Source organism: Oncorhynchus nerka, linkage group LG22, assembly GCF_034236695.1.
Source record: "Oncorhynchus nerka isolate Pitt River linkage group LG22, Oner_Uvic_2.0, whole genome shotgun sequence".
NCBI classification, from domain to species: Eukaryota; Metazoa; Chordata; class Actinopteri; order Salmoniformes; family Salmonidae; genus Oncorhynchus; species Oncorhynchus nerka.
This window is the reverse complement of record NC_088417.1, coordinates 60,450,942-60,473,510: the sequence shown is the minus strand read 5'-3', so window position 1 is coordinate 60,473,510 and position 22,569 is coordinate 60,450,942. Positions and strand designations below refer to the sequence as shown.

Sequence of the window (22,569 nt, the reverse complement as noted above, 5' to 3'; positions counted from 1 at the left end):
GAGTAGGGGGATGCTGAGGTGGGGTGGGGGGCAGAGGGGATGACAGTGAAATAAACAAGATTAAAAAAAATTGTGGAGCAGAGTGAAGCCATGCAACAACAAAAAAACAACATGCAAATGGTTTTGCGTTTGTGAACAACATGGCAGCCCAAAGAGAGGAGATCACCTAAAAGCAGAAGGGTTTGGCAAGCAAACATGAGTCATTTCCAGTGTGCTTTCTTTGTGTGCATTCAGGACACTATGTGTGACAGTATGACAGACAGCATGATGCATTCTTTTCATATTGTCAATATGCTGGGAAACATTGGCTTTAACTTCTGTGTGCCAGATAACATTGGGCCTTAACCCTTAACAAAACCTGAGACTACATAGTTATGATGATGATGCTATTTCCTCATTGCGGATCTTGTGGGGGATTGTCTTTTTTTTGTGCCATGTCATCACTTCCCTGTTCCCTCTGCCTTGATATCATTCCCAGCAGGCCTTGCATGGTTCAGCTCCTACCCGGCCGTCCACCCCAAAGCAACTGAGATGGTTCTGACACAGTCATTGGGTGATTCACCCCTTGGATTGAAAGGGATTTTTCAAGGCTGATTGAAATTAGGCTAAATGTGCCTTTGGCTGTGCGAGAGAGTGCATGGGACTCTGTCCCAAATGGTACCTTATTCCCCATATAGGGCACTACTTTGGGCCAGAGCTAATGAAGCTTTGGTCAAATGTAGGTCATTTTATATAGGGAATAGGAAACCATTTCAGGATATAGGATAGGAATAGGACATGATGCCATGGAAAGGGCTTGGCAGTTTGGTCATTCCAAAACATTGCATTTACATTTGAGTAATTTAGCAGACGCTTTTATCCAGAGAGCCTTACAGTTAGTTATTGTAATATGAATGCACTAGGTGAGACAACCAAATATCACAGTCATAGTCAGTACACTTGTCCTTAATAAATAAGTTATCAGCAAAGCCAGTGCTAGTAAGAAAAGACAAGGGGGGTAAGACAGATGAATTATTTAAGATGTTCTTTGAAGAGGTAGGGTTTCAGATGTTTTCGGAAGATGGGCAGGGACATGACAAAAAGAACAAAGAAAAGCAAAAACATTTCACGATTCATCTAAGAGCATTACCCGTGTTAGAGTGTCAGTACAACCATGACAGAATTTCTATTACACCTATCGGAATGTTGTGGCTGCGCTTTCTGAACGTAATAGGGCTTCATGCTACACTCGTGTGTTGAATGGCTGTGTTTGTTTTGGCTAGCTATAGATCAGCAATACGTGTTTGCATTGGATTAGTACTGAAATTATGCAAACAGAGACATGAGACGCGAGTTTAAGTGGTTATTCAAGAGCGTGATAACTATTGATTCATTTATCATGTTGTGAAATTTTGCAGTTGTGGAATTTTCATTGGACACATATAGTAATACAGTAACTTCATATTCAAGCAAAGATATCAATATAATGATCTAGGTGTTACAGTGCATTTGGAAACTATTCAGACCCCTTCACCTTTTCCACATATTATTCCTTTACAGCCTTATTCTAAAATGTATTAAACTGTCTGAGGTCCTGAGCACTCTGGAGCAAGTTCACATCAAGGACCTCTTTGTACTTTGCGCCGTTCATCTTTGCCTCAATCTTGACTAGTCTCCCAGTCCCTGCCGCTGAAAAACATCCGCACAGCATGATGCTGCCTACAACATGCTTCACCGTAGAGATGGCATTGGCCAGGTGATGAGAGATGACTGGTTTCCTCCAGATGTGACACTTGACATTCAGGCCAAAGAGCTCAGTCTTGGTTTCATCAGACCAGAGCATCTTATTTCTCATGGTCTGAGAGTCCTTTAGGTGCCTTTTGGCAAACTCCAAGTAGGTTGTCATGTGCCTTTTACTGAGGTGTGGCTTCCGTCTGGCCACTACCATAAAAGCCTGATTGGTGGCTGAGTCACTGGCTTACTGGGGCTCTCTCATGCCGTCCCTGGGGGGGGGTGCGTCACCTGGGTGGGTTGATTCACTGTTGTGGTCGGCCTGTCTGGGTTGGCGCCCCCCCCTTGGGTTGTGCCGTGGCGGAGATCTTTGTGGGCTATACTCGGCCTTGTCTCAGGATGGTAAGTTGGTGGTTGAAGATATCCCTCTAGTGGTGTGGGGGCTGTGCTTTGGCAAAGTGGGTGGGGTTATATCCTTCCTGTTTGGCCCTGTCCGGGGGTGTCCTCGGATGGGGCCACAGTGTCTCCTGACCCCTCCTGTCTCAGCCTCCAGTATTTATGCTGCATTAGTTTATGTGTCGGGGGGCTAGGGTCAGTTTGTTATATCTGGAGTACTTCTCCTGTCCTATTCGGTGTCCTGTGTGAATCTAAGTGTGCGTTCTCTAATTCTCTCCTTCTCTCTTTCTTTCTCTCTCTCGGAGGACCTGAGCCCTAGGACCATGCCCCAGGACTACCTGACATGATGACTCCTTGCTGTCCCCAGTCCACCTGGCCATGCTGCTGCTCCAGTTTCAACTGGCCTGGGCCCTAGGACCATGTCCCAGGACTACCTGACATGATGACTCCTTGCTGTCCCCAGTCCACCTGGCCATGCTGCTGCTCCAGTTTCAACTGTTCTGCCTTACTATTATTCAACCATGCTGGTCATTTATGAACATTTGAACATCTTGGCCACGTTCTGTTATAATCTCCACCCGGCACAGCCAGAAGAGGACTGGCCACCCCACATATGCTCTCTCTAATTCTCTCTTTCTTTCTCTCTCTCTCGGAGGACCTGAGCCCTAGGACCGTGCTCCAGGACTACCTGACATGATGACTCCTTGCTGTCCCCAGTCCACCTGACTGTGCTGCTGCTCCAGTTTCAACTGTTCTGCCTTATTATTATTCGACCATGCTGGTCATTTATGAACATTTTAACATCTTGGTCATGTTCTGTTATAATCTCTACCCGGCACAGCCAGAAGAGGACTGGCCACCCCACATAGCCTGGTTCCTCTCTAGGTTTCTTCCTAGGTTTTGGCCTTTCTAGGGAGTTTTTCCTAGCCACCGTGCTTTTACACCTGCATTGTTTGCTGTTTGGGGTTTTAGGCTGGGTTTCTGTACAGCACTTTGAGATATCAGCTGATGTACGAAGGGCTATATAAATAAATTTGATTTGATTTGAGTGCTGCAGAGATGGTTGTCCTTCTGGAAGTTTCTCCAACCTCAAACGAGGAACTCTGGAGCTCTGTCAGAGTGACCATCAAGTTATTGGTTACCTCCTTGACCAAGGCCCTTCTCTCCCGATTGCTCAGTTTGGCCAGCTCTAGGAAGTGTTTTGGTGGTTACAAACTTCTTCCATTTAACAACGATGGAGGCCACTGTGTTCTTGGGGACCTTCAATGCTGCAGAAATGTTTTGGTACACTTCCCCAGATATGTGCCTCGACACAATCCTTTGTCGGATCTCTGCAAACAATTCCTTCGACCTCATGGCTTTGTTTTTGCTCTGTGCAAATGAATTACTTAAAAATCATACAATGTGATTTTCTGGATTTTTGTTTTAGATTCCGTCTCTCACAGTTGAAGTGTACCTATGATAAAAATGACATACCTCTACATGCTTTGTAAGTAGGAAAACCTGCAAAATCTGCAGTGTTTCAGATACTTGTTCTCCCCACTGTACACCTTAGCCAAATACATTTAAACTCAGTTTTTCACAATTCCTGACACTTGATCCTAGTAAAAATGTCTTAGGTCAGATAGGATCACCACTTTATTTTAAGAATGTGAAATGTCATAATAATTGTAGAGAGAATTATTTATTTCAGCTTTTATTTCTTTCATTACATTCCCAGTGGGTCAAACGTTTATATACACTCAATTAGTATTTGGTAGCATTGCCTTTAAATTGTTTAACTTGGGTCAAACGTTTCAGGTAGCCTTCCACAAGCTTCCCACAATAAGTTGGGTGAATTGTGGCCCATTCCTCCTGACAGAGCTGGTGTAACTGAGTCAGGTTTGTATGCCTCCTTGCTCGCACATGCTTTTTCAGTTCTGCCCACACATTTTCTATGGGATTGAGATCACGGCTTTGTGATGGCCACTCCAATACCTTGACTTTGTTGTCCTCAAGACATTTTGCCACAACTTTGGAAGTATGCTTGGGGTCATTGTCCATTTAGAAGACCCATTTGCGACCAAGCCTTAACTTCCTGACTGATGTCTTGAGATGTTGCGTCAATATATCCACACACTTTTCCTCCCTCATGATGCCATCTAGTTTGTGAAGTGCACCAGTCCCTCCTGCAGCAAAGCACCCCACAACATGCTGCTGCCACCCCCGTGCTTCACGGTTGGGATTGTGTTCTTCGGCTTGCAAGCCTCCCCCTTTTTCCTCCAAACATAACGATGGTCATTATGGCCAAACAGTTATAATTTTTTCCCAACAGACCAAAGTACGATCTGTGTCCCCATGTGCAGTTGCAAACCGTAGTCTGGCTTTTTTTTAATGGCGTTTTAGGAGCAGTGGCTTCTTCCTTGCTGAGCGGCCTTTCAGGTTATGTTGATATAGGACTCATTTTACTGTGGATATAGATAGTTTTGTTCCCGTTTCCTCCAGCATCTTCACAAGGTCCTTTGCTGTTGTTCTGGGATTGATTTGCACTTTTCGCACCAAAGTACGTTCATCTCTGGGAGACAGAACGCATCTCCTTCCTGAGCTATATGACGGCTGTGTGGTCCCATGGTGTTTATACTTGCGTACTATTGTTTGTACAGATGAACGTGGTACCTTCAGGCGTTTGGAAATTGCTCCCAAGGATGGACCACTTGAGGTCTACAATTTTTCTTCTGAGGTCTTGGCTGATTTATTTTAATTTCCCCTTGATATATATATATATATATATAAGAAAGAAATCAGCCAAGACCTCAGAAGAAAAATTGTATATACATATATATACATACTGCTGCATTTGCAGTTACAGCCTTGCAGACATTTGACATTCTAGTTGTCAATTTGTTGAGGAAATCTGGAGAGATTTCACCCCATGCTTCCTGAAGCACCTCCCACAAGTTGGATTGACTTGATGGGCACTTCTTACATACCTTACGGTCAAGCTGCTCCCACATCAGCTCAACAGGGTTGAGATCCGGTGACTGTGCTGGCCACTCCATTATAGACAGAATACCAGCTGACCGCTTCTTTCCTAAATAGTTATTGCATAGTTTGGAGCTGTGCTTTGGGTCATTGTCCTGTTTTAGGAGGAAATTGGCTCCAATTAAGCACCGTCCACAGGGTATGGCATGGCGTTGCAAAATAGAGTGATAGCCTTCCTTCTTCAAGATCCCTTTTACCCTGTACAAATCTCCCACTTACCACCACCAAACCATCACATAGCCTCTACCATGGTTGACAGATGGCGTCAAGCTCTCCTCCAGCATCTTTTCATTTTTTCTGCGTCTCACAAATGTTCTTCTTTGTGATCAGAACACCTCAAACTTAGATTTGTCTGTCCATAACACTTTTTTCCCAATCTTCCTCTGTCTCGTGTCTGTTCTTTTGCCCATCTTAATCTTTTATTTTTATTGGCCAGTCTGAGATATGGCTTTTTCTTTGCAACTCTGCTTAGAAGGCCAGCATCCCGGAGCTGCCTCTTCACTGTTGATGTTGAGACTGGTGTTTTGTGGGTACTATTTAATGAAGTTGCCAGTTGAGGCGTCTGTTTCTCAAACTAGACACTCAAATGTACTTCTCCTCTTGTTCAGTTGTGCACCGGGGACTCCCACTCTTTCTATTCTGTTTAGGGCCAGTTTGTACTGTTCTGTGACGGGAGTAGTACACAGCGTTGGAAGAGATCTTCAGTTTCTTGGCAATTTCTCACATGGAATAGCCTTCATATCCCTGAACAAGAATAGGCTGATGAGTTCCAGAAGAAAGGTATTTGCTTCGGGCCATTTTGAGCCTGTAATCGAACCCGCAAATGCTGATGCTCCAGATGCTCAACTAGTCTAAAGGCGGCCAGTTTTATTGCTTCTTTAATCAGAACAGTTTTCAGCTGTGCTAACATAATTGCAAAAGGCTTTTCTAATGATCCATTAGCCTTTTAAAATGATAAACTTGGATTAGCTAACAACGTGCCTTTGGAACACAGGAGTGATGGTTGCTGATAATTGGCCTCTGTACACCTATGTAGATATTCCATTAACAATCAGCCGTTTCCAGCTACAATAGTCATTTACAATGTCAACACTGTATTTCTGATCAATTTGATGTTATTTTAATGGACAATTTTTTTCTTTCAAAAACAAGGACATTTCTAAGTGACCCCAAACTTTTGAACGGTTGTGTATATATAGACATGTAATCACTGAACACTTTAATAATGGAGACATACTGCTATAATCATCTCATATGTATATACTATATTCTCTTCTACTGTATTTAGTCAATGCCACTCCGACATTGATCATCCTAATATTTATATATTTCTTAATTCCATTCCTTTACTTTTATATTTGTGTATTGTTAGATACTACTGCATTGTTGGAGCTAAGAATACAAGCATTTCGCTACACACGCAATAACATCTGCTAAATATGTGTATGTGACCACTAAATTTTATTTGAACTGAGCTCAATTTCGAGTCTCATAGCAAAGGGTCTGAATACTTATAGTAGCAGTCAAAAGTTTGGACACACCTACTCATTCCAGGATTTTCTTTATTTTTTACTATTTTCTACATTGTAGAAGATTAGTGAAAACATCAAAACTATGAAATAACACCTATGGAATCATGTAGGAAACAAATCAAAATATAATTTATATTTGAGATTCTTCAAAGTAGCCACCCTTTGCCTTGATGACAGCTTTGCACACTATTGGTATTCTCTCAACCAGCTTCATGAAATGCATTCATGGAATGCATTTCAATTAACAGGTGCGCCTTGTTAAAAGTTAATCTGTGGAATTTCTTTCTTCTTAATGCGTTTGAACCGATCAGTTGTGTTGTGACAAGGTAGGTGGGTAGACAGAAGATAGCCCTATTTGGTAAAAAAAAACAAGTCCATATTATGGAAAGAACAGCTTAAATAAGCAAAGGGGAAACAACAGTCCATCATTACTTTAAAACATGAAGGTCAGGAAATTTTCAAGAACTTTGACTGTTTCTTCAAGTGCAGTTGCAAAAAGCATCAAGCGGTATGATGAAACTGGCTCATGAGGACCGCCACAGGAAAGGAAGACCCAGAGTTACCTCTGCTGCAGAGGATAAGTTCATTAGAGTTAACTGCACCTCAGATTGCAGGCCAATTAAATGCTACACAGAGTTCAAGTAACAGACATCTCAACATCAACTGTTCAGAGAAGACTGCATGAATCAGGCCTTCATGGTCAAAGAAACCACTACTAAAGGACACCAATAATAAGAAGAGACTTGCTTGCAACCAAGAAACCCGAACAATGGACATTAGACCGGTGGAAATCTGTCCTTTGGTCTGATGAGTCCAAATGTTTGATTTTTGGTTCAAACCACCATGTCTTTGTGAGATGCAGAGTAGGTGAATGGATTATCTCCCTCCGCATGTGTGGTTCCCACCGTGAAGCATGGAGGAGGTGTGATGGTGTGGGGGTGCTTTGCTGGGGACACAGTCAGTGATTTATTTAGAATTCAAGGCACACTTAACCAGCATGGCTACCACAGCATTCTACAGCACTACGCCATCGCATCTGGTTTTTGCTTAGTGGGATTATCATTTGTTTTTCAACAGGACAATGACCCAACACACCTCCAGGCTGTGTCAGGGCTATTTGACCAAGAAGGAGAGTGATGGAGTGCTGCATCAGATAACCTGGCCTTCACAATCCCCCGACCTCAACCCAATTGAGATGGTTTGGGATGAGTTGGACCGCAGAGTGAAGGAAAAGCAGCCAACAAGTGCTCAGCATATGTGGGAACTCCTTCAAGACTGTTGGAGAAGCATTCCAAGTGAAGCTGGTTAAGAGAATGCCAAGAGTGTGCAAAGCTGTCATCAAGGCAAAGGGTGGTTACTTTGTAGAATCCAAAATAGAAAATATATTGATTTGTTTAACACGTTATTGGTTAATACATGATTCCATATGTGTTATTTCATAGTTTTAATGTCTTCACTATTATTCTACAATGTAGAAAATAATACAAATAAAGAAAAACCCTTGAGTGAGTAGGTGTGTCCAAACTTTTGTCTGGTACTGTATGTAAATAAGGTACCTGTTTTTTTAAAATAAATGTATACATTTGCAAACATTCCTAAAAACCTGTTTTCGCTTTGTCATTATGATGTAACGTGTAGATTGATGAGAATAAATAATAATTTAATCAATTTTAGAATAAGGCTGTAACGTAACAAAATGTGGAAAAAGTCAAGGGGTCTGAACACTTTCCAAATGCACTGTCTGTTTTTATTTTGCAGTCTAGTGTGGTGTTGAATACACAAGCCTCTTCAATCAATCCCGAGGCTCATGCTGTCACTAAACCTTCCAGGTGGAATGCTAGGTGCTTTAGCCTCAGCTGGCCTTAGACAGAGACACTTGTGTAGCGCATTACCCTTACTCCTCCACAGAGTGGCACTAGCACCTGCTGCAGTTTAGTCACCACGACATACCAAAATCCCATCCACCACATCATCACACCACACACTTCCAGATGAGATCCTTGTTGGGAACCCCCCCCCCCCCCCCAATCTCACCAGACATTATAATACCTTATCACACTGATATACACATTTTCTATAACCAATTGCTTCCTGCTAGCAGAAATAGAGATATCTAGTTAGTCGTTCATAGTTAATAATGTCAAAGCCGCCACAACAACCGCACATTTTTTGATAAGCCGTACTTTATCCACACACCACTCAAAACAACATAGCACCCAGTGGGAACGACCGTCAGGAGATTCAAGGACACCTCACTGTGGTTGTTGGAGAGGAAGTACGGTACCTGGTTTTGGCACCGAGTTGGTGACGGACTGCGGCACCTTGTCGTTTATCAGCTCCACACACTCACTGGGAAAGAAGCCAACCTGGGAGAGGACACACAAGACTTTTAGAGAGAGAGAGAGAGTGCGAGAGTAAGCAGAGAGGATCAGTAACCGTGTGTGTGTGTGTGTGTCAGTGTGAGAGAGCGAGCGAAAGAGCGCATTACCATTAAAGACTGATAAACAAGCTTCATCCACTTAAGAAGGCCCTTCTTCAATGTTGTGCGGTTAATATCAACATTTCACCACTGTGTTTCGGGTATTATGCTGGAGACCTCTATGTATTAAGGAGTCCATAGGCAGTTGGTATAAACATGTACTAAAAGGTTTGTGCAAGACCAGCGCAGGGCGTACTTTGACCCCAGGATACTACTTGGCAGTGTTCAGTCAAGATCATGTGGCTGAATAGCTGCCCAAGCTATGGTATTTAGGACTTTTCAGTGCCATCTGATGCGGAGGTAAAGCCCGGTGGGGTCGATATGTGTGTTTGTCTGCGTGCACGTGTGTATACCCCAAATGTTTTATATCAGAAGAACAGTCAAGAACATACTGTGATCGTTTCAAATCTCCAGTCAACCAGAAAGCAAGATATCCTTATTGAACACAGATGTTAAAAGTAATCTTCAAATGTATTTACGAGTTAACAATAAACATGTGTAAAACAACTAATTTCTGATCTAACACAACTGATTCTACCAATACAAAAGAGACATAAGATGCATAAGAGACATAAGATGCCAATAAAATAAAAAAATAATAGAAGATCTCTAGGCTTCACTTAAGGGGCTTGGAGGAAGACTAGGTATCGATATTTTTGCGTGCTTTAATGAAGACAGGGGAAAGTGCTAAAACAAAAGCCATTCCCAGTAGAGCAGCGTGACAAAACCATTCTGTTACTACAACTAATCATCTAGTCCACTGAGGAACACATCTTGACTTGTGCGATTCCTAACATAAGAGACCCGGACGACACTAATACACTGTCAAATAAGTGTTTCTACTAGCTTCGGAGTACAGAACCTGCACGCTTTGCAACATACACTGCCTCCATCTTGTAGTAATGTGACTGATAAAGGGGTTGAAGGTTGAATGTGACCATCATAGGGATCCAAGGTCCAGCTGTCTAGTGACAATACTATAGAAAGAGTTGACTCATGCTGAGCATTCAACAAATGCAGCTCACCCTTTCCATGGTTGGATTTGCTCTCTCCCTCTCTGTTGCTCCTCCAGCCTTTTCTCTCCTTCCCTATCGCTCTCTCTCACCCGCTCTTTCTATGAGGCTCAGGCTGGTAAATAAAGACAGATGTCAGCTGCCTATCCACCTCCAGTCATAGACGGACTCAGCCTGCCTCTAGGGTGACTGACTGACCTCCGGTGGCAATAGGAGGGAGGACATGGACATCTGCTTTGTGCTAATTGACATACCATCCAATCAACGTTTCAATATCTAGTAGTAACAAACACGGTGGTGTTTTCGCCAATATCCAGATTGGTTTCAAGGACCAACACCGTGTAACAACATAGTTATGACATCTTTGCTGAAGACATGTATGTATGAGACAATTCTTCCTAGGAATGAGTGCCATGAGTTACATTATTGAAAAATTAAACAGTTAATACCTTACTCTGATATACCAAAACCAAACAAACAAGCTACTCTCCTCTGTCAACTCAGTATATACACAGCTACAGTACAACAAGCCCAACAGTTCCCGATCATCCTTGCGTTCCATAACATGTTGTGAAGCCCCATCCAACATGGCTGCCCTCCCAACTGGCCCGAATCCCCGGGGCAGCGAGCGGAGAGCCAAGCGCGCAGGAGGCAATGCTAAGGGTAAGCTATGACCAGAACACTGCCGCAGTTCAATGCGAAGGGCACAGGAAGTTCAGCTGGGTTCAAAGAAAGACTATTGTTCACTTTAAATGGAATACTGGAAAACTTAGCTTAGCTAATACAATCACATCCCGATCAAGAACAACCACTTATTCTGTACGCATTTTGTATGTATGTATTAACTGACAAGAGAAACGTTTCACCCAAATGAACAATACGAGCCAATTTTCATTTGTACTCAAGAGTAAAATTTGCTAAACAGCCAAACCAAATAAGAACCAAATGAGGAAAGCACAATTGAAATCCTGGCCTTGTGGAGTCGATCGTAGATCAGTAGATGTGGATGCCAAGCCATCTGTATGCAACTTATCAACCCCAGATTCTAGACTGAGACACAGTGTGTGTGTGTGTGTGTGTGCGCGCTTCTGGGCCACCAACCTGAAAGCCGTGCTTGCCCCTCCACCACGTGGTGTCCTCTTTGGGGGGCATGTCAATAACAGACACGATGTCCCCAACCTGTCAGTGGAGAGAGAGAGAGGAGAAGGGGAAAGGGGGAGAGAGAAGAAGAAAGCAGGGATAGCTGGATCAAGTCAGGCTGTGAATACTTTTGTGGGGAAACTACATACTAACTAACCCATACTATAGAGGGTATTTTATTAGGGGTACCTTGCTAAGAAAAGTTTGGGAACCACTAACTGCATCAGAATGTATTTCTACATAATAATTAGATGTAGAATCAGATGTAGTGTATGAAAAGAGGAATGGAGAAACACCACCCTAGGAACAACGGAATGTATTGAGGCGTCTATATAAAGAGTAAATATGATGCAGATAACCAGTCATGGCGTCCATACCGCAAAGAGAAACGTTCTCATATTATACATATGATTATTTATTACCGCATACAAGAACATCCATTCATCCATGACATCTCCGTGTATTCGGAAAGTATTCAGACCCCTTGACTTTTTCCAAATTTTATTATGTTACAGCCTTATTCTAAAATTGAAAAAATAGTTTTTTTCCTAACCAATCTCAGACAATACCCCATAGTGTCAAAGCAAAATGTTTGCTTATTTATTTATTTAAAAAAAACAGAAATAATGTATTTACATAAGTACTTAGACCCTTTGCTATGAGACACAAAATTGAACTCGGGTGTATCCTGTCTCCAATTGATTGGAGTCCACCTGTTGTCAAATCAATTGATGGTACATCTACATCAGGTCCCACAGATGACAGTGCATGTCAGAGCAAAAACCCAGCCACGAGGTCGAAGGAATTGTCCGTAGAGCTCCGACACATAATTGTGCGAAGGCACAGATCTGGGGAAGGGTACCAAAAATGTATTCCACATTGAAGGTCCACAAGAACACAGTGGCCTCCATCATTCTTAAATGGAAGAAGTTTGAAACCACCAAGACTATTCCTAGATCTGACTGCATGGCCAAACTGAGCAATCAGGGGAGAAGGGCCTTGGTCAGAGAGGTGACCAAGAACCAGATGGTCACTCTGACAGAGCTCCAGAGTTCCTCTGTGGAGATGGGAGAACCTTCCAGAAGGACAACCATCTCTGCAGCTCCCCGCCAATCAGGCCTAAATCGTAGAGTGGCCAGACAGAGGCCACTCCTCAGTAAAAGGCACATGACAGGGCACCTAAAGGACTAACACCATGAGAAACAAGATTCTCTGGTCTGATGAAACCAAGATTTCACTTTTTGGCCTGAATTCCAAGTGTCACATATGGAGGAAACCTGGCACCATTGCTACGGTGGAGCATGGTGGTGGCAGCGTCATGCTGTGGGGATGTTTTTCAGTGACAGGGACTGGGAGACTAGTCAGGATCGAGGGAGAGATGAATGGAGCAAAGTACAGAGAGATCCTTGATGAAACTGGTGCGAAGGTTCATCTCCAACAGGAAAACGACCCTAAGCACACATCCAAGACAACGCAGGAGTGGCTTCGGGACAAGTGTCTGAATGTCCTTAGGTGGCCCAGCCAGAGCCCGGACTTGAACCTGATCGAACGTCTCTGGAGAGACCTGAAATTAGCTGTGCAGCAACGCTCCCCATCCAACCTGACAGAGCTTGAGAGGATCTGCAGAGAAGAACGGGAGGAACTCCCTGAATGCAGGTGCCAAGCTTGTAGAGTCAAACCCAATAATACTCAAGGCATTAACCACTTCCAAAGGTGCTTCAACAAAGTACTGAGTAAAGGGTCTGAATACTTAAGTAAATATGATATTTCATTTGACATTTTTTAATGGATTTGCAAACATTTCTACAAACCTGTTTTTGCTTTGTCATTATGTGTGTAGATTGATGAGGGGGGGAAAAAAAATCAATTTTAGAATAAAGCTGTAATGAAACAAAATGTGGAAAAGGGGTCTAAATACTTTCTGAATGTACTGTATGTCCATGTGAGTGTGTGTGTGCATGGTTGTTTAAATGTGTGTCAACCCTCCCTGTCACCTCGAAGGAGAGCTCGTCGGCGGCCTGGGCGATGTAGCGTTTGATGACATGGGCGGCGGCGATGGCGGGCACGTTGATGGAGGACTCCTCGTGGACCAGTAAGTGGTTGCCTTTGTTATCAACCTGGAAAACACACACACACACAGTCAAGGTAGTGTCATATTTACTGTCTATCAATGTAGACAGGTTACACTGGGTTGGTGAGTTACGGTTCTAGTGTGTGTAAGGCACTTCATCTCAGTGCAAGAGGCATCACTACAGTCCCTGGTTCGAATATCACATCCGGCTGTGATTGGGAGTCCCATAGGGAGGCGCACAATTGGCCCAGCGCCGTCCGCGTTTGGCTGGGGTAGGTCGTCATTGTAAATAAGAATTTGTTGGTTTAATATATATATATATATATATATATATATATATATATATATATATATATAAATATGTGATTAAGGAATGAAGAGCAGTAAGCTGTTCAAAAGAGAGAGAAAATGGAAAACTATGTTTTATGTGTGGTGTATTTGTGTAGAGTGGGAGATTGATAGACATAAACCCAGACAGAAGCTCACCTCCATCCATGTGAGGGCAGGCCCACAGTTGATCTTGTTGTCAGCGATAGCTGTGAGGCGGGAGAGGTAAGCCATCAGCATCTGGGAAACTGCCTGTGAGAGGAAACCAGAAACAGACCATGTGTAAAACACCTATATAAAACCACACAACACCCTGTCACTGTCACTGTAGCTCTACAGAGTGGTGTCGATTGACCTACAGCTATAGGTAGTGTATGCGAATCCTGTGCGGCCACTTTGCGTGGTATTTACAACTGATCCAGAGACAGCGTGGTTGTTATGTACATGATGGGTGAGGCTGGCATTACTGATCCTAAATCAGATAGGTGGCCTCCTAACTGGAAATACACGAACAAACTAAATAACAAAAGGTATCAGACTTTAAGCGGAATTATCATCAGCACTATCATGGCCTTCAGGCTGGCAGACTCTTCAGGGAAATGTATCCAATCAAGAGGCCATTAACGAAAGAAATCAACTCTGGTTGCGTATCTGCCTACCACCAGGGGAGTATACAGTTTCAATTTAACTCAACCCGATGAGGCTGCTAAGGGTGTTTACATCTGCAACCAATCAAAAACAAGAAGCACTCTCGTTTTTAAGCAGGGCAAATGATTTTCAGGGGACCCATGGTAATACATTTGATGTCAGCGGAACACAAATATTTGTTTTGTGCAGTGCCTTTTTTTCGCTTGCACTACTAAAATATATACACAACTTATATGCCCTATGCAAAACTGAATTGCCCATGTTCTGCCAATGACTACTCTACTCACAGTCCTACAAATGTGTTTCAGTGTGAGGCGGGAGTCAGAGAAATGGCTTTTAGTCTGTGCTTCACAAGCTAGTTGTCATTGAGAGAGCTGTTTTTAGGTTTCACTGTAATTGTGTGTTCATTTCACCAAGGTGATGTACTACTTCTGGACAGGAAGCAGTAAACACACAAAAGTGTGCGTGTGTGAGAGAGTGAGCGAGAGAGAGTAAGGAGAGAGGACGAGTCAAATAATTTGTGTGAGAGAAAATTGGAAAGTGTGCATGTGTGCGAGCTCAATGAGTTTGTCAGCACCTCTAGTACTGTAGGAGGGTACCACAGTACTTTAGAGGCATAATGGGCGTTCCAAAACACTTCAGCTGCTCTCAGGCAGGATAAACACATCTCAATGAGCATGAGCCAGAATGACTGAGCTCATAATGCAGTCAATCCTAATGATACTGAAATGAAGGTTGTTTCTATTTTTTGAGGCGACTTCTTGAGTAATGCACAAAAGATGGCCAGGAGATTTCATAGGTCTGTGGTGGTCCTTCATGTTCCATATTCTATAAAGGCTAGGACAATACAAGAATAGCGAGACAGTGTGAAAACCTCATGTGAGTGAGATACAGTAGGCAACAACATACGTGTGTCTCTGTCACCATCAAAAGACATTGTTAGATCAAGTTAAAGAATCTCAAGAGGGACTAGCGTCTGTGATAACTACAGAAATAACTTAATTGAGAGAGCGAGAGAGATAGAGAGACAAATAGAGAGGAGAAAAAAGACCGCATGAGAGAGAGAGAAAGGGCAAAAGGAAAGAGTGACTGGTGAGCGCCTAGCAGAGGGAATCAAACACTCCACTGGAGGCCAATTAGAGAGGAGTGAAGAGGAGAGAGAGAGGTTAAATAAGGGAAGAGAAGAGAGGTTAAATAAGGGAAGAGGAGAGAGGTTAAATAAGGGAAGAGGAGAGAGGTTAAATAAGGGAAGAGGAGAGAGGTTAAATAAGGGAAGAGGAGAGAGGTTAAATAATGGAAGAGGAGAGAGGTTAAATAAGGGAAGAGGAGAGAGGTTAAATAATGGAAGAGGAGAGAGGTTAAATAAGGGAAGAGAAGGAAGGTTAAATAAGGGAAGAGGAGAGAGGTTAAATAAGGGAAGAGGAGAGAGGATAAATAAGGGAAGAGAAGAAAGGTTAAATAAGGGAAGAGAAGAGTTAAATAAGGGAAGAGAAGAAAGGGAAGAGGAGAGAGGTTAAATAAGGGAAGAGGAGAGAGGTTAAATAAGGGAAGAGAAGAGAGGTTAAATAAGGGAAGAGAAGAGAGGTTAAATAAGGGAAGAGAAGGAAGGTTAAATAAGGGAAGAGAAGAAAGGGAAGAGGAGAGAGGTTAAATAAGGGAAGAGAAGAGAGGTTAAATAAGGGAAGAGGAGAGAGGTTAAATAAGGGAAGAGGAGAGAGGTTAAATAAGGTAAGAGGAGAGAGGTTAAATAAGGTAAGAGGAGAGAGGTTAAATAAGGTAAGAGGAGAGAGGTTAAATAAGGGAAGAGGAGAGAGGTTAAATAAGGGAAGAGGAGAGAGGATAAATAAGGGAAGAGAAGAGAGGTTAAATAAGAGAAGAGAAGAGAGGTTAAATAAGGGAAGAGAAGAAAGGGAAGAGGAGAGAGGTTAAATAAGGTAAGAGGAGAGAGGTTAAATAAGGGAAGAGGAGAGAGGTTAAATAAGGGAAGAGGAGAGAGGTTAAATAAGGGAAGAGAAGAGAGGTTAAATAAGGGAAGAGAAGAGAGATTAAATAAGGGAAGAGAAGAGAGGTTAAATAAGGGAAGAGAAGAAAGGGAAGAGGAGAGAGGTTAAATAAGGGAAGAGGAGAGAGGTTAAATAAGGGAAGAGAAGAGAGGTTAAATAAGGGAAGAGAAGAGAGGTTAAATAAGGGAAGAGAAGAAAGGGAAGAGGAGAGAGGTTAAATAAGGGAAGAGAAGAGAGATTAAATAAGGGAAGAGAAGAGAGGTTAAATAAGGGAAGAGAAGAGAGGTTAAATAAGGGAAGAGGAGAGAGGATAAATAAGGGAAGAGGAGAGAGGTTAAATAAGGGAAGAGGAGAGAGGTTAAATAAGGGAAGGGGAGAGAGGTTAAATAAGGGAAGAGAAGAGAGGTTAAATAAGGGAAGAGAAGAGAGGTTAAATAAGGGAAGAGAAGAGAGATTAAATAAGGGAAGAGAAGAGAGATTAAATAAGGGAAGAGAAGAGAGGTTAAATAAGGGAAGAGAAGAAAGGGAAGAGGAGAGAGGTTAAATAAGGGAAGAGGAGAGAGGTTAAATAAGGGAAGAGAAGAGAGGTTAAATAAGGGAAGAGGAGAGAGGTTAAATAAGGGAAGAGGAGAGAGGTTAAATAAGGGAAGAGGAGAGAGGTTAAATAAGGGAAGAGGAGAGAGGTTAAATAAGGGAAGAGGAGAGAGGTTAAATAAGGTAAGAGGAGAGAGGTTAAATAAGGTAAGAGGAGAGAGGTTAAATAAGGGAAGAGAAGAGAGGTTAAATAAGGGAAGAGAAGAGAGGTTAAATAAGGGAAGAGAAGAGAGGTTAAATAAGGGAGGAGAAGAAAGGGAAGAGGAGAGAGGTTAAATAAGGGAAGAGGAGGTTAAATAAGAGAAGAGAAGAGAGGTTAAATAAGGGAAGAGAAGAGAGGTTAAATAAGGGAAGAGAAGAGAGGTTAAATAAGGGAAGAGAAGAGAGGTTAAATAAGGGAAGAGAAGAGAGGTTAAATAAGGGAAGAGAAGAGAGGTTAAATAAGGGAAGAGAAGAGAGATTAAATAAGGGAAGAGAAGATAGATTAAATAAGGGAAGAGAAGAGAGGTTAAATAAGGGAAGAGAAGAGAGGTTAAATAAGGGAAGAGAAGAGAGGTTAAATAAGGGAAGAGAAGAGAGGTTAAATAAGGGAAGAGAAGAGAGAGGAAAAGTGGGGACAGGTAGAGGTTAGAGAACTGAGCCCAAAGAGAGGCGAGGACTAAGTGAGGTTAGAGGAAAGGAAAGAGGATATGAGAAAGGAGAGATGATAGGAAAGCAGAGCAGAGGAAATGAGAGGTTAGGAGAAGAGGAAGGGATAGAGAGAGAGAGATTATAGGAGACAAGAAATTAGAGTAGGGAGAAGAGGTTAGAGCAGAGACCATTGAAGTGGTGGGCACGGGGCCAGACGTGGGGCCCTCTCACGACCCTCTCTCTTTCTCTCCCGGAGGTTCTAGGCCGCTGCCTGCCACATCGATTCCAGTACATGAGCTGGCACCGTGCGAACCCAATCAGGCCAGGGACGACCAACACACCCACAGAGGCCGAGTGTTGTAGCCCAGAGGAAGGGGCCGAATGGGGCACAATCTGACGACATGTACATGACACTGCCACTTCAGCACTGGTTTTAAAAGTAACAGTACAACATAAATGTAAATATGTATAACCAGATTAACCCTAACTAAACCCACAGCCAGGACAAATCTGGCCAAGAGGAACCGGTGAAGATATGTGGAAGATATATATGTGGAAGATAATAAGATGTGTAAATGACAAAGCATGCCCGGGTTTAAAAAAATATGTTTGTTTTTTATTTGAGACTTCATTGTGGCACTAACCAGTCCAAACAATGGTTAAAGGAGCTATCAGATCTGTTCAAAAATGTCATGAAGGCCACACGTCACCTTGAGGGAGCTCAATGAAGACGAAGCTGACAACATTTAAACGGATCTTGGGATAAATCAAACATTTCCCTAAACAACCCTCATCCGTCAAACGTTGCAGGGAGGGAGAGTACAGAACGTTGAAGTGGACACCACGTTTTGCCTAAATGATAAAAACGGGTTAGCCTGGGACAAAAAGAAAGCCCCAAACTTTCAAGAAATGAAACGAGTGCCAACAGTGCTACAATACTAAGCACTTGATTTGGAGGGTAAAGTAGGCTTCTGTATAGAGGACTTGTTTTGCAGAGCAGCAGAGAAGGAAGGCCATGAACGCTCTGGTCTGGGCTATAATAAGCCAGGGTGGGTAAGGAAAGCTTTTCTCTGATGACATGGATGCTTTCCTTGTTGTGCTGCAGTTGTTGGTTACTGTTGGTGATGAATACCCTGGCGCTTCCCACAAGACTTGTCCTATTCAGCGCACTAATCCAAGAGTGAGCCTTCCCCTGTGTGTGCCAGACAGTGTGTGTATGCGCCCCAAATGGCACCATAGTCCTCATACAGTGCACTACTTTTGACCAGGGCTCTGATCAAAAGTGTCGCACTATGTAGGGAATATGGTACCATTTGCGCCGCCGCCAGTGTCTCTCCTTAGTCCTCCTTCCTCGAGTGTCAACATGGCCAAGCAAACACAGACCAAAAGAGGGCCAAGACTCTCCAGAAAGACAAAGACTAGAGAACATAGGGTAAAACAAGAGTAAAGCCAAGCACAACATGGAGGCCTTAGAGGGGGGGACTGACTGGCTAACGGAATCAATAGGGAGATGGATTAGTTGATTAGCAGTAAGTCTCCTGATTTCGCAGAATATTCGGACCAACTCTTTTCAGGTCTTAGACTTAATGAGTCATGGAAGACATTGTGTGAGCTAATGTCAACTCATTTCGACCAGGCAATTTAGAGCTCCATGTACTGGCCTACACAACAGTGGCCATTGTGTATTGTAATGAGCAGGCAATATGATGGTTAACATACTAGTTAGGCTAAGACTAATCCAAATAACTGCGGTAGATAGGTACCAAACTGAGGGAGCGGCAAATCAGCCCCTCGACAATACTGTTAGTGACATTTCAATTGAAGCCAATTTTCCCGTACAACAATTCCTCCTGTAAGAACCTCTGTATTAAATGCCTGAAAGCTACAATCAGACAATGACAGTTTGAGCACGCAGCCTCCCGAAAAACTATTTGTAAAGCTGGGCTGCCTGAAATTACTAGACGCGCACTCTCCGCTATTATTTGTTCCAGCAGCCGCAGACACAGATTAAACCGAAAGGTTCGACATCATGTTCAACCAATCACGACTGAGGTAGGCCTATTTCCTCAGCCTTGTTTTGTGAAAACCCTAACAACCTGTTGTACTAGTCCTGTTTAGTGCTGAACATTCCACTACTGAAGGACCCATGCTTTCATTGTGGGCGTAGTAATCTGACCTCCTGTGATTAGTCAACATGCCGCCCGGGCCTCCCAGTGTTTCCCATTACACTGGGGACCGGACGACCTGCATCCCAAATGGCACCCTATATAGTGTACTACTTTTGAGAACGGCCAATAGAGCTCTGGTCAAAAGTAGTGCACTATGAAGGGAACAGGGTGCCATTTGGGATGCATTCAAAGTGGTGCCTAGTCAGCCTACCTCCGTGGGAGTCTCTATTTAGGAGTATTAGGGCCTTTTTTCCCCCATGGACTGAAGGATCATAAAAAGGTAGGCATTAACAGCCACTCCAAACTTCAAAGGCCATCGATTTAGTTGTGAAGATATGCCACAGTTCAAGTGGGCTTTCGCTGTGAAAACTACTGTAAAGAGTGAGAGTGTGTGTTCAAGAGAGGGGAAAGAGAGAGGGAGGGAGGGGAAAGAGAGAGGGAGGGAGGGGAAAGAGAGAGGGAGGGGAAAGAGAGAGGGAGGGGAAAGAGAGAGGGAGGGAGGAGAAAGAGAGGGGAAAAGAGAGGGGAAAGAGAGGGAGGGAGGGGAAAGAGAGGGGGAAAAGAGAGGGGAAAGAGAGGGAGGGAGGGGAAAGAGAGAGAGGGAAAAGAGAGGAGAAAGAGAGAGGGAGGGAGGGAAAAGAGAGGAGAAAGAGAGAGGGAGGGAGGGGGAAAGAGGGGAAAGAGAGGGGAAAGAGAGAGGGAGGGAGGGGAAAGAGGGGAAAAGAGAGGGGAAAGAGAGAGGGAGTGGAAAAGAGAGAGGGAGGGTGTAAGAGAGAGGGAGGGAAAAGAGAGGGGAAAGAGAGAGGGAGGGGGAAAGAGAGAGGGGAGGGTGTAAGAGAGAGGGAGGGAAAAGAGAGGGGAAAGAGAGAAGGAGGGGGTGTAAGAGAGAGGGAGGGGAAAGAGAGGGGAAAAGAGAGGTGAAAGAGAGAGGGTGGGTATAAGAGAGAGGGAGGGGAAAGAGAGGAGAAAAGAGGGGAAAGTGTAAGAGAGAGGGAGGGTGTAAGAGAGCGAAAGCTCCCGTCACAGGGATGGAGAGGCTTTCTAAACGCCTAAACACAGAGACAGCACAATTGGACACTTTCACTCATTTAGGCCATGAATCAGCCTGCAACAAAGACCTAGGCAGGAGTTTGTAAAACAAGCAAAAACTACATGGACATTGTACTGGTATTTCACTCTAGCATGGAAACGGTCGCAAAACTGTTCTGAAGTGAGCCCTGTATTTTGCCTCTGGTTTCTGTCTGAACCCTAAACCGTTATCATGTATAACCCTGAAGGGCATAATATAGTCCTTGCAGTCATAAGCTTTGAGGCGGCATTCAAAGTGGGAGACTGGAGACTGGGAGAGACCATCTGAATGGTGATATAGGGGTGTTGGGAGGGGTGGCACATCGGCTGTACTGAGACCAGGCGTCTTACCTCGGCGCGATCACTCAGACTGTCGAATCGAGGCAGCTCCGGCAGCTGCGAGAAGCGGCGGTCATATATGCAGAGGTGCAGGTGCTTATCCAGGACACGAAAATCTTCATAGCTGCGCTTCACAATCCAGTTCCGGCCCTGCGGAGAAAAACCAAGAGTCAGCCAGTGGGAAAGAGAGGAGAGAGAACGTTTCCAAAGACAGAGGAGGTGCATCAGCCCTTTACTAGCCTGGTAACAGATACCCCTCACGCCCTAATTCAGAATCCACCGCTGAGACGGGGTGACAGGAGGGGAGCTCTATGCTTTTACTAGGGGGATCAGAGAGGGGGCAGGGCTCGACATTAACGCTGTCCGCTTGCCCGGGCAAGTAAAACAAACTAATTGTTGGACAGGCAGATTACATGGACAAATAAAAAAAATCACAATATCAAACTTTAATCATTTGCCCAGTGATAGTTTTTGGTCATCAATGAAAATCCTGGAAAAGTCATTGTGTGTGCATCACCTGCGTGTGTTCCAGTGGGGGGGTGGGGGGGACGACGATAGGCAATTCAAAACATAGTGTAGTTCTGACTAGTTAACTGTTTAGCATAAATTAATGTCATTGTCATGTCCTCAAATAACTTTCCACCGGCACTCGTGTATAACCACAAATGGCCAACACGGATACGGGAGCGCAGTTGATGAAACCAATGCTGCAACTCTGGATGTAAAACAATCTCTCAAGCTCTCAAAATTGACTCGGATTCTCCTCTATACAATACCGGCCATGCAATTTTGACAAAGTAAAAAAAATATTCTTAGAATAGCCTAATTGATAAGTAACTCCTATGCTGTCAACATCTCTCATGAACACTGATTATTTTAACCTCACAAACAGATAACCATCTTAGGTTAACTACCTCGCGCACCGTAGCCGTTTGATCCCTGGTTCATTGAATGAGGGAATTATTTTATAAAGACATAAAAAGTATTTGGCTATAATTGTAATGTTGCAGGGTGGCCAACCCTCCTCCTGGAGAGTCCTGGAGAGCTACTGGGTATGCAGGCGTTTGCTCCAGCCCAACTCGAACACACCATATTGTAAAGAAATCAAATTGCATTGCATCCATACATATGTTAATCTGATATTATTGCAGTGTAGAGAAAAGCTCGTTTCTCTAGCTCCAAAAGTGCAGTAATATCTAACAAAACGCACAAATCTAAAGGTAAAATAAAGGAATTAAGAAATACTAGGATGTATAGACATTATGGACAGTATGTGGATAGAAAATATAGTATAATTGAAGAATACGTGGATAGAATAGTATACTGTACAGCAAAAATTAAATAGGATGGCCTTGACTAGAATACAGTATATATAGTACATATGAAATCAGTAAAACATTACGTAAACATGATTAAAATGATCAGTGGTC

The 22,569-nt window shown here is 43.4% G+C and overlaps 1 protein-coding gene across 1 annotated transcript in view; it reads right to left on the bottom strand.

Annotated features, from left to right (window-relative positions):
- Positions 1 to 22,569, bottom strand: part of LOC115105423 (rho GTPase-activating protein 32-like) — a 225,765-nt gene that overhangs the window by 44,605 nt on the left and 158,591 nt on the right. The window contains 5 exon segments of the mRNA XM_029627457.2: positions 8,944 to 9,025; positions 11,253 to 11,330; positions 13,286 to 13,408; positions 13,849 to 13,941; positions 21,152 to 21,289. Coding sequence (XP_029483317.2) covers positions 8,944 to 9,025; positions 11,253 to 11,330; positions 13,286 to 13,408; positions 13,849 to 13,941; positions 21,152 to 21,289 — 514 coding nt within the window.